Below are 14,950 nucleotides of genomic sequence, written 5' to 3' on the forward strand. Positions count from 1 at the left end.
CGAGCTATGGGTCATGACCGAAAGAACGAGATCCCGGATACAAGCGGCTGAAATGAGTTTTCTCCGCAGGGTGTCCGGGCTCTCCCTTAGAGATAAGGTGAGAAGCTCAGTCATCCGGGAGGGGCTCAGAGTCGAGCCGCTTCTCCTCCACATCGAGAGGAGCCAGATGAGGTGGCTTGGGCATCTGATTCGGATGCCTCCTGAGCGCCTCCCCGGTGAGGTGTTCCGGTCATGTCCCACAGGGAGGAGATACCGAGGAAGACCCAGGACACGCTGGAGAGACTATGTCACCCAGCTTGCCTGGGAACGACTCGGGATCCCCCGGGGAGAGCTGGAAGAAGTAGCTAGGGAGAGGGAAGTCTGGGCTTCCCTGCTGAAGCTGTTGTCCCCGCGACCCGGCCCCGGATAAGCGGTAGATGATGGATGGATGGATGGATAGTTGAACTATCGCTGACTACAGGTGACGCCCTCTGCCGGCTCCAGACTTCAAAGGCAGTATAAAAGATGTATTGTTATGAACGTTCAATTTTTCAGAGTGGCATAAAAGGTGACAAGGGGTGTCAAACTAATTTTTGTCAGGAGCAACATCATAATTAAGGTTTTTTTGGGAAGGGCCATTATGTAACGGAAAAAAAAAACATGATTGCCTCATATTGCATCGACAGTACAACATATTCATGAATAACCACTTTTGAAATTAGAGGCCCGTAAAAACAGTTTTAAAAAAAATATCAAATGATATATCTTGCTACGGCGCGCTCTATCGTGAGATGTTCTTCTACGAGGTGGCAGGAGGTCGAATGAAACGATCTGTCTTCCCTGCCTCCTGTTAGATCTACCTGTCATGGAAGAGCGGTCCAGCGGAGGTGAAGCACTGGAAAGACATGCTGGCCCGGCCGCGCACCAACGTGGCCCAGTGGCACGCTCTCAAGGCCTGATGGCACCGCCCACCTTCCTCCATGCCCCCACCCACCCACCCCCACCCCCAGTCCCGTTTCCTTATGCACAAGACTGACTTGCTGCCAGGCCGCGAAACACGGGTACAATTAGCCATCTGCTCTCTTAAACCTTTAAACTCTTTCTCTTGCCCCTTCTTGTCCCTCCTTCCTCCACGTCTGTTTTGTCACCGCTTTGTCGGCGCGTCCCCTCTCTCCTCGTTTGGACCGCCCATATCTCCTTCTGCGCTTTTTGTCTGTGGAGGCCTAAGGTTTTGTTTCGAAATGCGGACCCCCATGGTTCCGGAACTGCACTGCAGCCACTGACCCACTGAAGGTGCCAGTCCCGTGGGATCACAGAGAATCTTAAGTGATACATAATATAATGTTAGAATAATTCCAGGAACACAATCCTATCCGTTATGTACTGTATGTACATAAACATGAATAGATTAGGCGAAATAGATCTCCCTCCATCCCCCAAAACAGATAGCCTTTTCTCTTCATTTGTCTCCAAAGTACTGTATCTTGCATTATGTTCCTCCCTCCTCTTACTTACACTTAGTGTGGTTTAATATTTGGCTTGAGCCATAGAAAGCAATCGATCTTTCTCAGTTTTTTTTCCCCATTTTTGATGAAACCAGCTGAGTTCCAGATGGTATTGTTGATACTCGTGTCTCTCTCCTCTTTTCTCCTCTATTCCCTCATTTCCTCTTTATTGTTCCCTCTTTCTTATCCCCTGGCACGATATTAGTGGCCCCCTCCCTCCCAACTACCCCGCCGCCCCCGACAAACACCACCCTCCCTATGTCGTCTGTGTGCTGTGGGTGCTGTGCTGTAGCTCCAAACAAAAATAGAGGTTAAAAGATATACTGTACATGTACTGAACTTTCCCGAAGCTGGGAAAGCGGGCACACGATAAAACCCATACGACGGACCACTCTTGATTTTTTTTCAGACAATAAGCCCTTGACACGGAGAGAGAAAAAAGAAGACGCGCAGGATTAAAAAAACAACAACAACAAAAAACCTACATCCCAGACGCTACGATGATGTCATTTTTCACAGCGAAGGAGAGAACCAGTTACAAATCTTCTTGCAACAAAGGCAACGCAAAGTGTGTGCTGTTTTGTGTGCATGCGTCCTGATGTGCGCGCTCACTTCAATTTGTGGATTGAATTCTTTGTGCTGCTCTGCGCTCTTCTTGTTTTGCCCCGTTGTGCTGAAGATCTCAGAGAACCGCTCCATCTTCCCGACACGGTGGCCTCTGTGGCGCATCCGTGTTAATGTATACCTGCTAGCGCAAGCGTGTGTGTGTGCGTGTGTGTGTTTTATGCTTAAGCAACACAACTCCGTTGTCGCAGCACAAGTCTTCTCTTTTCTCTTTCTCTCTTCATACTGCCATCGCTTCCCCCATCCTCCTCTTCTGCCCAGCCTTCCGAACGAACGAGGGCGCGGGGAAGTTCTTATCTGCACTTTTTCAAAATGTAATAATATGAATAATAATAATAATAATAATAACAACCTTGAGGTCGCGGATGGTTTTGATGACGATCATAGTTGCGGTGGAAATGAAGGGAAGAGTGTGTGAAAGGCGAGATTGGGGAAAGGCCGCCTCTGCGCTGTGGCTTGAGGGTGTCGAGATGAGGAAGAGGACGCAGAGGAAGGATGAAGGGCTCTCGTCCGCCTCTTTGTGCGTCGCTTGTTATTTTGGAGCACGTGCACCGGCATGCATGTGGATGTTTCCTGTCGATGGACTGCCGTGGTGAGAAAGGAGAAGCTCGCGCTTGGCTTTGCTTGTCTTCAGGAGGCTTGCCAAGCCGGCATTGTGATGACACAAAGTGTCACAAGTACGATCCGACGGGGGAGACGGACATTTTCTGGATGATGTTCACAACGCTGTAATCAATCAGTGCCGGAGTGGATTCAGGCTTTGTTGCTGATACCCCCCCCCCCTCCCCCCGGCCGAAAAAGACAGACGAGAATTTTGTTTCGCACTCCGTGGGTGTGATTTTTGAAGATGGGCTGATCTGTGACCGCGAGATACTGGAAAAGAAGATCATCTTTTCCCCCGGGTGCTTGAGACCAGCGCAGGGTTTCAGTGGTTGCCTGCTTTGTCAGCCACAGTCGACTCAAATTCCCTCGCAGTAAATAAAACAGACATGCATGGACAGCATGGATACTTGCAGACATTTAAAGCAACTTGCTCACAAATGTTTTTGCAGTCGGAAAAATTCTTTGAGGCCAATTCCAAAAACTGGTGATTCCTTTTCGTTTTCCTCCGTTTCCGATTTTAAGGACTTCTATCTGAAGTCGCCGTATTTGATTGCCAGTTAAAAGTTGAGCAGGGTGTGGTTGCAGCACATTCAGCTGGGGACAAAAAAATTGAATTTTGAATCCCCAGTTGGTATAATTGACCCATTTTTTTTTTAATCATTCAAAATTGGCTGGGTTGTTCACCACACTTTTCTTTGCGGTGTGTCAAATTTACAAGACATTTATTTTTGCTTTACAGGGCTTTTAACAATCAAAGGTTGTTACTGGACATGGTGGCTGTCAATGACCGTGAAGTTTTAAATAAACAGCTGTGTGTTTTTGGGTCATTTTAAGAAAAAAAATATCTGAACCCTTTCAGGGTTACTCCAGTGGACATTTTATCATGTTATCAGTTTCCAGCGTGCATGAAAGGGTTCATTTAGTCAGCATTCTGCTAGGCTAAATGGGAATAAGGCTGGCATGTACCCTCAAATCTGCTGGGTCAAAACAATGAACTAGCTAACGGCGCCGAGTCCAAAAGGAACCGAGCCAATGCTGAGTTCTTTTTCCCCAATGTGCCATCATGGCCACCAGCAGACGTGACATCCAAGTTGGCAAGTGTGACAAGCAGGCCGTCTCGCAGCGCAAGCGAAAAACTTTTGTTTGCAGATATGTCATTGCCATCAGATAATCCTCCATTTTAGCCTTCTCCGCACAAGATTAGACATCTCTTTGCCTCCAAGCTCCTCCGGCCTGTTTGTGTGTCCATTCCTAGAACAGAAGGGAGCACAGTTTGCCGAAGCGACACTTGCCAGGGGAAAAAAAAAAAGAGTGTCTTCAGTAGCGACCATAGAGATGCTGGAAATGGCTGTGACGGAAGAAAATAATCACCACGCCGTCGCTTTCCTAAGGTGAATGTTCGAGTAGATCTACGGCTTGTTGTTTTTTCGCCATGCTTTTCGTATTTTCCGCACTAAAAGGCGCACCTAAAAGCCTTCCATTATAATCCGATGCGCTTTGTGTATGGTCATTACGGTAATATTTCGACCCCCAAAATGGCTCCTTGTTAGAGACATGCTTACAATGCAGAGTTCAAACTTAAGGCGCAAACACGGAAATAGAGTGGCGGCAATAGAGTTCAACGTTAACGAGTCAATGTTATAACTTGCTGTTGGTTAAGTGAACAGTGTCACTGCTTTAGTAAATAACTTACTGTACTGTAAGTACTATCAGTACTGACATCTGATTGTTTTGTTGGCATTTCCTTGAGTGTAGCTCCATCTAGTGCATACATTGTGGATATCGTCTTATAAAGCAGTGTGCCCAATGTATGGAAAAATATATATATACAAACTACGGTAGGCTATTCATTGAAGGTGTGCCTCATAATCCAGTGCACCTTTTCGTGTGTAAAATACGCTCAACGGTGCCCCAGGAGAGAGAAATCACCATACTCGACCCAGTAAACTGGCAAACGATGCGGCGTGATTCTTATTGGCGCCAGGTCTGTGTTTTGCTGCCGGTGCAGGCAGAATGGAAGCAAATAGGTTGCTAGGTGGCACATTGAAAACTCGCGGCCCACCACGGAGTGCTTTTGTTTTCCTTCATGCAAATTTGTGCTATCACTGTATATAACCTTTGTTTGAGCTAGAATATCCCTTGGGCACAGCCAGTGTGAGATCACGATCTGCTGTGAAATTTTCCATAATTACATCTCGTTGCAAACCACGTGGATAATCATGCTCAAGGTTGCAAAGTGAATCAACATGTAAATGTACTTTCGATGATTATTCAAAAGTTGCACAACAAACAGTCTCGCTTTGCCAGAAGCCCTCAACCCAGCACCATTCGAAGGAAATCTATGTGAAACAACATAAAAATGAAAACAGTTTCCAAATCTCGGTTCTTATGTACGCACCACTTGTCCCATGCCTCTCAAATGTGAGAATTGCGACCTTCGAAAAAGCTCCCGCTCATGTACAGGATATAGCGAGCGAGAGCACACGACGCAAGCAAAATGTTATCCCCAACGACTTGTGATATTCCCTCAAGGGATGGAGTAAGTGCTTGGCATGTGTTCCCCATGCTGTAGACATCACGTTGAGCAACAACGTTCGCGAAACGCATTTTTGCAGACTGCCCGTTCAACATGAACCCTTTCAGGGACGGCGGTTACGACAGTGGACAGCTTACCATGTTATCAGGTTACAGGGTGCACGAAAAGGTTCAATCAATTCACGTCAATTTGAAATTTGCCGACAAACACCGAGTTGTGCTCTTCTCAACCAAATAACTAGTTTAGATGTCCGAGCCTGATAATATTGTTTGTTCTTCTCGTACTGTGCCCTTTTTGGTTGTAGAATGTATGTTCCGCCCTGACGGACGTGGCATGGGTGACTCACTTCTTTGGAAATGTGCCTGTACCCGGACTCTTGCTGTAGTTGTTATTAAATATATATATTTAAATTTAAATATATTAATTTTAAATATTAAAATTAATATATTTTTAAATATTAAATATTAAAATTATTTTATTTTATTTTATTTTATTAAAATATTTTATTTATTTTATTTTAAAATTATATTAAATTATATTATTTTAAATATTAATATTTAAAATATTAAATTTAAGCTTGGCTGCGCTGAACGTGTGCCGATTGAAATGAGGCTGTTGTGATCTCATCGGGGACGGCGTGCATGCCCAGATGCTTATTTTGCTGAATCACAGTGTCATAGCCCAATCGGCCGATTGTCGTCGTTTGTGAGTCCTTGTGCGGGCAGACTCGGCCTCCTCCATCAAACTCGCCTTTCAACTTGTTTGAAGCATTTGTTAAAAAAAAAAAAAAAACAGTTTGACTTTTCCCGATCACGATTCAAAGTAAGCGTGATTTGAATTGTAACAATAATGCGAAAAATTTTTTTTTTCTTTCGGTTCACATTTGATTGTTGGTCAGTATGTGTGTGCTTTGGTGTTCGTGTGTTTATTTTCTTTACAAACGTGATAAGAAAATCCTTCTGTTTTTGAGAACTTTATGTAAATAATATCGTTGGTGGAAATGAACATTTGTCGTACTGGCGAGTTTTCCTTTGTCACTTGAAATTGATGAAGAAAACGCGTCCACGAGAACAGTGGGGATGTTGACGATTGCTGATTCTAACCGCCCTTCTTGAATAAGGGCTTTTGATGTCCGTCGTATTTTTGTGGGAGGGGGCGTGCACTTGGAGGAGGAAAAAGGGAAGAAGTGCTACCCGTTGCATACCAGGCCCACTGTAGCAATACTGCCACACAGCTTTACTCCTGCAAATAGAATGTGGAAGAAGCCTGACTCCTCAATGCACTCTGATACGTATATATTTTATGAGAAGCAGCAAAAGACAGTCACTCTGCCCCCCCCCCCCCCCATCTCTTTGGCTACGCCTTCCGCCGTCTTCTTATGGGCTTTGGGATTTACCGTAACGCCATTGTGTTCGACAGGATTGACCCCGGTCTCACACGGATCATGCCAGACCAAATTTGTAGGCGGGCTTTGTGTAGCTCGAGAAACAGAAGTGGGTGAGCGCCTGGCCCTGAGGACTATTTGCACGTTTGCGCGTACTCCGCTACACAACCGACATCACAAAAGGGATTTGCATCTTGCGTGGTGAAATTTAGCGAAACAAATCCCTAGATTACGGCTACCTGTCAAGGCGATGAACACGAATCGACATTATAAATGACAGAGAGTAAGATGGATCTTTTTAAATACAGTGGGAACTCAACATTTGAGCGTCACTAAAGTGAAAATAAAGTTTTCAGGGAAAAAAATAAATGTTAATTCATTCAGCGGTGGAAGTGTCATTGCTCAGTGGCTATTTTTGTGCCGCCACTGATGGAACAAGGGATGCTAAAGAGAAAATGGACAAAGATGCGAATACTGCAGATGTGCAATATGGCTGAAGCTACAGTAAGATAATGTTATTAATAACGTCGAAAGAATTAAATCATCGCTGTCCCGTGAAAAACAAGTGCATCCATGCTTGTCCATTTAAAAAAAAAATGTGTGTTTCCGACATCCCAGTTATGATTCAAGACTGTCAATTGTTCGCTGGTTCACTATTCGTAGTACAAAGTAAAAACGTATTTTCGAATGTCAGTTATGTACAATCTCCGTTTCGATTACTAACTGAAACCCACAGAAAGGAAACAAAAAAAATCACATCCTGAAAGCTAAATTCTAGAACGGAAATTACGACAGCAAATTGACATCATCCATTTATGTTGCACTTAATTGAACGGCGTTTGTTTGTTTTTTTCTTCTTTCTACCCACATTCTTGCTGCTGGAGGCTGTAAATTTCCCCAGTGTGGGACAAATAAAGGATATTTTATCTTATCTTATCTCACATCCTAAAAGATGGCGAAATAACTGAGGACAACTGAAAAACAAAAATACCGTTGCCGAACAGAAGCGACTGATTTTGGGTTGACACAAGCAACCGGCATTTGGCACATATTAAAAAAAAAAATCGTAACCTGTTATGCCATTCGTATCATATTTGATACATGCATTTTCATTATGTAACTCATTATTTAGAGTACATTAAATCATCTGTATCAAATTTGATACTGCCGGTTTAAAATATGATTTCCCCCAAATTTTCAGTTTTTGATGTAATCTACATCATGCTTATAAATGTGATAGAACAAATATCTGAAACTAAATAATATGGCAAAAATATTTCTTTGGATTTGGTTACAAGGATTAATGAACATTTCAGTTCCCAAAAATCTGATTTTTCTGGCTATTCCTTGATGGGTCAGGCAGGAAGGGTTAAATGAGGCCATGGACAGGGAATTACTATTTTCAAATGCAGGGAGTAAATGCGAAAAGACAGCTGAAAAATCAAATTCTTTGTTACTTCCTATTGCTGGTATTTTAAAAAGGGAATCGTGTTCTCCCAAAATTGGAACCCAAATGGCTGGCTCCAGTTATTTCCATGCCTCTCGATGTCCACCGGCTATATTAATGCACTTGTGGTTTCACATTTCATATTTCAGACTGGCCCCACCACAAACGTACTTACAGTTACTCCAGCAGCCTGCAGGAAGGACAGCCGATGCACTTCCGCCTCCATTTGTAATGTCATCCATCCCATAGCGGGCGTCCCGAGGGTTGGGGGGCAGACGCCAACGCCACACATGTATTGATGCCCTACAAATAATCTTTTACTCCAGATCAACCCCCTAGGAGATTTTTTTGCTCTCTCTCTCTGCTGGTCGAAATAATTTGGCTTCACTTTGAGCAAGTCGGATCCACAGCCATCATGTAAGATGAAGGAAATCGGAGGAAGGAGCAGAGTCATTTCTAATATGCCCGCTGAAAAATGTGACTTACCCGGGGCTCGTTTGGGATGCCGCGGCTAGCACTTCACCTCCTCTCCGAACTTGCCGTGGCTCACCTCCTCAACAAAGAGTGCTCAAACTTAAATACACGCAATTGAGATGTGTACAATCTAATTCCATGTGTTTCACTTCTGGATTTCTGTATTTTTGCCAACTTTGTAAAGTGTATAAATATCCATAAATATATGGACAAGACAGTACTGTATAGATTTTAGCTGCCTGGTAAGGTTCCTAGTATGTACTTGGTAGACTAAAAGAAGTGTAGAGCTGTTTCAAAAGCCAGTTACTGACATTCGCGCAGTAACTCGCGTCCACTGGCGCTTTTTATAAGTTTTATTTCTGCTTTATTTTTTTCTTCTCGGGCAGCGGGAGCCAAAGTGTGTTTGTGTTGTTCTTAATTTTGTCAATTCATTTGTTAGTTTGTTTTCCTTTTGCTGTCCCCCTTCCTCCCCTTTTTTAGTTTACAAGACACAGCGAGGTTCTGGCAGCCAGGAGAGTGCAGTGGAACGCAGACTGGGACCCAGTGCATTAATGTGTGTGTCTGCGTGAGTGTGCGTCTGTCCATGCTAGTGCAAGTGCTAGTGCTCTCTGTGCAAACCCCCTCACCTCCACCTCCCTCTGACGTATTCAGGTGCAAGATGAGCGTGTTGGCTGGAGCTGACAGATTGCCCCCCCCCCCCCATTCCTTCATTACAAAGCTTCATTTTAATCCTCCACCAAGTATAGATTTCCAATTCCTCTACTCGATTGTTCATTTAGTCTCCCATTCAGAAGGTAATGCATACACCTCCAGAGTCTAATTTACCACTAATCCAGGCTCTCACATCTCTCTGGGATTCTGTGTCCATTAGCGACTCATATTCCTCACCTTATTTATTTCTTTATCTATTTATTTTCAGCAAGAGCTCTGTGAAGCAGAGAGTGACCAAGCACGAAAAAATAAGGTAGAGCCTTGCAACTCCTCGCCAGGGCCAAACACTTAAAAGTAGAGAGGCAGTCAAAAACAGAACCTACGACTCGGAGCTACACACAGTTAAACACGGTATGGCCCAGTCCAGTTGTTCAGTTTTATGTCCTGTTTAGCTACCATGTGCTAACAACTTCAAATGATATCGAAAAAGTACAATAACAACTTGTAAAATACAGTGGTACCTCTACTTTCGAAATTAATTGTTTCGGGAAGAAATTTCTTAAGTAGAAAATTTTGTAAGTAGAGACGTGTTTTCCATGTAAGTGCCCTAATCCGTTCCAAGCCCCCTGAAAATTCTGACATAAATGTTTGTAAAGCATAAAAATGCATCAAAATATGGAACAAATACACGTTATAATTAGATTATTGCACAATAAATGACAGTTGTGCATAATGTAAAAAAACAATGAATAGAGGAGAGAATAAAAATGATGGTCATTATAACTTTTAACTGCGTCCTCGTCGGTTTTTGCCCTCTTAAGTTCATGTTCTCTCTCAGAAGTGGTTTTTGCCCGGCATTTTGTCAAGAACTGATCCAAGGACGATTGCTTTTGTCGGCTTGTAACAATCCTTCGAAAATGTCCAAGGAAAACATCAGCAGGATGAGCCATCGCCCAACTGGTGAACCCTTTTTCTGGGTGATTCACATTTACGTAAAAGTATCTGAATGCCTCATGTGTGAGGGCCGATTGACAAGGATGTTGCAGAAACACATATCTATTTCTCGATCTACACACATAGACATATATGGTCGAAGTTCCCCTTAGCCAATGGGATGCCAGGTATGATGCTCGATAATAACCAATGGCAGAGCGGCTATAAGTATGTTGCGTTCAGGAAACTCCGAGCTGCAAGTAACAGCCCAGACTGGATTTTTACCTTTGGTATCTTGAAATTTCTTTCGTATTAAGAGGCAATATTTTCCAGTTGAGTCGTTTCATAACTTGAGAAGATGTTCGTAAGTAGAGGGACCAGTGTACTGTCAGACCTCCATTTGAAAGTCAAAGCAGGTCAAAGCTCACAGTGGCGATAGGGTCGGAGTTTTTAAAGATCTTGTAAAGTTAATTTATTGGAAAAAAAAAACTTTGTAACTATTATAAGTCTTTAAGTTTTTTTTACATATGTTTTTCCTTTTTACAATTTTTTTAACCACTCCTGTGAATGCCTTGACCCATTTGTCCATTTTCAACAACAAATGTGACCCTTGAGCTGCTAAAGGTACGCTCTCATAAGTGGTCATTCTTTTCATGGTCCCGCGATGGAGGTGTGGTGGGGTGTGGACGAAAGGCAACCAACTGTCAGCGCAGCCAACCCCAAGTCAAAAGCAGCCATAGATCAAAGATCAAGTGCAGGATTGCCTGGCACTTCGTTTATAGTAAGAGACAGAACGGCCTTAAAGATGGATGGGACCCGCTTGCTAGTGGGCTACTCGTTGTGAACCACAACTCCCCCTCCCTCGCGCACGCTAAATTTATAACCAAGTGCTCTGACGTATTGCTTGTTGTGCTTCCGTTGACGTCTCGTCTCTGTGTTAGCGTAGCATGGGGTTCTTAATTCTTACTGGACGGCCTACGCGGACGTCCTCGACCTCTCGGTACTTCGCACTTGAGTCCGCCATTTGCGTACGAGCCATGATTATAACAATGTCGTATTGATGCTTAAGTTCATGTCACCCTTCCACCACTCTGCCGCTTCCTACCTGCCGACATGCTGACCCGCCTTGAGAAGCAAAAGGGTGAGGAAAGTGAGGCGGAAGAGCCCGGCGAGGCGGCAGAGTGGTTGCTCGCTGTGTCCCATCATGGATCGGGAGGTCAAATTGAGGGCGTCTGAAGGTCACACCCAGTAGCGCTTTGGTTTTGCGTCCCATGTTTTTTTCTTCAGCCTCTCCTGTTTTTTGGCCGAGCGGACTGTGATCTTAATGGTGGTCGTTGTTCTCCTCCCATCGGTGTTCGAGTGTGATGGATGGAGCCAAGGAGCTGGGCTCTGATTTTGTTCCATAATTAAAGAATCATTTTTACGACATAATTCAACGACTTTCTTCATGATTGATGACTCATTTTCGAAAACAAACTTGAAAGGGCTCATGCTAATTATTGTCACTGATGAATGAAGCATTGATGACATGTTGTGACCAGTTGGACTCCCATATATCAACCTGCTCCTAAAATCTCGTGAAATGGAAACCAGAGAATTTAACTACACTCCAGCAGGAAAAAAATAAATACATTTAAATGACAAAGTCCCACATTTGCAATCTTAACTTGCTTTTGGGGTTATACCTGTCACACTCAGGCTGGAGTTTTGACTTGAAGCGGAAGTTGAGGTAAAAGAAAAACACATTTTTCCTCGGCCTCAATAAATATTTCCGCATTTGTTCCCATATATAATGTGATCTACGGTGGATATAAAAAGTCGACACACCCCAAATGACAAATCGTTCCACAATTCACGCAGTCTATAAGCTCTATCGGGATGTAAATGTAAAAAAAAAAAAAAGAAATCACTGAATTGCATGTTTTAGGAATTTGTTGTTTTATTTCTGTCAGAATAACTGACAGGGTTTGGAACTGCGGATAATTCCAGACCCATTTTCAGCTAAAGGAAAACAGCCGCTGTTCATGTTGCAGCCACCACCACAATTCACTGTTGGTTTGGTGTGCTTTGGCATTTTTCAAAGTTAAGTAGAGTGACTGATCAACTTTTCCAAATACAAAAATAAGTGTTGCAGAAGATGACATTTGACAAGGAATTTTGCCTTCATGTTTTCATCACTTGGGGAAAAGAAAGTTAGCTTGGAATGGCCCTGCCAGAGCCCAAACGTAATCCAAGTGGAAATATGTGGCCTGAATTCAAGATGGCTTTGCACAAGAGAGGTCCTTGCAATCTCGCACGACTTTAAACAGGAAGGATGGTCAAATATAATGAGGCGAGTACCAGATTTGTTCCTTTTTCATTTCACTTCATCAGTAGAAGACTTTGGACGATGAGGTTCTCATTTACAGAATTTGATTTCCGTTTTCTCGAGTTTGGGTCGTATGTTAAATGTCATTGAGAGCGCATCCGTATGTCTTTCCTTTGACTTTTAATTTTTAGACCAACAACAACATACATTGTAATTAGACTGTCAAACAAATAATGAAAACCTAATGTCAACGCTGTCATTGAACGTGTACTTTAATTTACTGATAATGATGGCCTCTTGCTTTTGAATCACAAAACAAAAAACTACGGTGCTCTGAGCAACGCCTTAGTCAGCGGCATGATGACAGATTTGACCATTCTATTTCCAATTAAGATGTCACGCTTTACACCCGTGCGGCTTAATTAGTTCATGCATTGTTGATAGCGTACCGTACATGTGACGCTTTGCAATCTCGGCGGCGCCGATTGGAGCTTCATACGCTCAGCACACTGTATTTACATTCCACTGCACCCTTGCGACCGCTAAAAATATTCTATTTAATCTTTTTCTTGTCAGGTTCGTCAGAGTTTCGCCTTGTGTCGTGCACGTCTGAAATTGTGCTTGTTTTGACACGAAAATGTCTTATATACCTGGATTCCCCTCTACGCTTCCTAATCTCTCTTCTTGGCGGCCAGGATATGTCAGTAAGTAAAATAATGTTTCTATTAGACTTGATTTATTGTGAAAGCAGAAATGTGTCGCGTACTGTACAATTGTGACACGCCTATATCTATTTTCAAAAGGAGGATGTGAGGTGAGTTTTTTTGTTTTTGGTTTACTATTCCCTAGGTGTGAATGTGAGCGTGGATGGTTGTTCGTCTCTGTGTGCCCTGCGATTGGCTGGCAACTGATTCAGGGTGTTCCCCGCCTACTGCCCGAAGATGGCCGGGATAGGCTCCAGCACCCCCCGCGACCCTAGTGAGGATTAAGCGGTTCAGAAAATGGATGGATGGATGGGTTTACTATTTTGAATCAAAAATAAAATGTCATTATAATCCAACATGAGCGGCAAGCAGTTAAATATTTATTTTATACAAAAATACAAGTGTATTACTCAAATAATTTTCTGAAAAGATTCAAAGGGTTTTCCGTCTTTCTATTAGACGACGACCATAAAACATACAAGACACATCAGGTTTTATTTTCGACCCAATGTTGGTAATTTTGCAGACTAGTTAGTGCAGGCCGGTAGACTGTGAGCCGGAGGGCTGTGCCGCTGTGGCAGTGGTCATATGCAACTTCAAAGCAGGTCCTTTCATTACCTTAAATGCTGCCTTCAAATGCTGCTAGTCGCACGCTAGAGTCTTGTGACCGCTTGGAGACCAGGTAGGGCTTCAAAGCAGGCCTAGGGTCTCAAAGTATGTTTCAAACTAGGTACATGTTTGAAAATATGATAACTGTTTTAAACAGCAGTTTATATACAGGTGTATATGTCTTTCAAGTGGGTCACACACAATTTAGCAAATTAGCAAACGAAAATATATTTGTCCCAGGTTGACAAATTTTCAGAACCACCACTGTAGAATATTTAAATTTAAACTCAGGATTCTCAAATACAATAATTTATTTTCACCACTGTTTCCAAAAATGCTCCTGGAAGTGCTCTATAGATTTGTTTTAACCCTTCGTCTATTTTTCTCACTGGTGTGAAAGTTTGTGAGCTATAAAAGCCCAGTAAATGAGCTCACTGATGTTTCCATGTTAATGTGTGCTCTCTCCATACCATCAGCGACAGAAATATCGCTGTGTATTTTACTCCAAGCTGTCTGTGCCAGATTGGCCAATTAAGAGGAGAATGAAGCAGGAAGGAAATAAGAAAGAACATTGGTGCAGTGAGGCAGAGTGGGTGGGGGCACCTCAGAGAGCAGACTTATAAAGAAGGGTCTTTCTCAGCTGTCTTTTTATCTTTCTCCGACTCCAATCAACTCCATGGGCCGCATATTACAGCTTGTGCGGACACCGCAGTGATCCTCCTCCGTTGAGCTGGAGAGATCACAATCAGGCTGAGACACAAAGTGGGCTTAGCAGCCGGGGGCCGAGCTTTGGTCCCTCCCTGAACGATGCCGGACGGCTGCAGAGGAGCTAAACACAGCAGCTTAACAGGAGAGGCCCACTTGGATCACCTCCATCTATTTTAGCAGCGCCGCACCCATATGATCTCATCTTTTAAATCATCTCAAGCGCAAAATTCATCTAAAGCGTTCACAACGTGAGATAGAGGATTTGCGCCGTTGTGGGAGTGAACACAGCCGGCTTACTTCCGGGCCAATGAAAGCGGCTCCACTAATTCCCTTTCCTCATTCACTCCCAAAGACGTTTTGAAACGTCTTTTCAGACTTGGTCTAGAATCGGCTGGTACTGAATGAGTTAATTTCAACGCAAGAGAGGCGCATACTGCCACAGTGTTTGACATTGTGACCTCAATGGAGTCGAAGCGCAGAAAGAA

The 14,950-nt window shown here is 43.4% G+C and overlaps 1 protein-coding gene and 1 long non-coding RNA gene across 7 annotated transcripts in view; one reads left to right on the plus strand and one right to left on the minus strand.

Annotated features, from left to right (window-relative positions):
- Positions 1-4,536, plus strand: part of syt7a (synaptotagmin VIIa) — an 80,200-nt gene extending 75,664 nt beyond the window's left edge. For 5 of the 6 annotated variants that reach the window (XM_052061876.1, XM_052061879.1, XM_052061877.1 and 2 more), the window contains one exon: positions 834-4,536. In XM_052061876.1, coding sequence (XP_051917836.1) covers positions 834-938 — 105 coding nt within the window. In that variant the 3' untranslated portion in view covers positions 939-4,536. The remainder of the gene's footprint in view (positions 1-833) is intronic. The other variant, XR_007961879.1, reaches the window with a different exon arrangement.
- Positions 4,537-11,768: 7,232 nt separating this feature from the next.
- On the minus strand, positions 11,769-13,433 carry LOC127598249 (uncharacterized). The gene is made up of 3 exons (XR_007961885.1): positions 12,769-13,433; positions 12,652-12,738; positions 11,769-12,621 (listed from the first exon to the last, which is right to left on the minus strand). It is a non-coding gene; the product is annotated as an uncharacterized LOC127598249 (long non-coding RNA).
- Between the last annotated feature and the right edge of the window lie 1,517 nt (positions 13,434-14,950).

The sequence above is a fragment of the Hippocampus zosterae genome, chromosome 3, assembly GCF_025434085.1.
Source record: "Hippocampus zosterae strain Florida chromosome 3, ASM2543408v3, whole genome shotgun sequence".
Classification (NCBI taxonomy): Eukaryota; Metazoa; Chordata; class Actinopteri; order Syngnathiformes; family Syngnathidae; genus Hippocampus; species Hippocampus zosterae.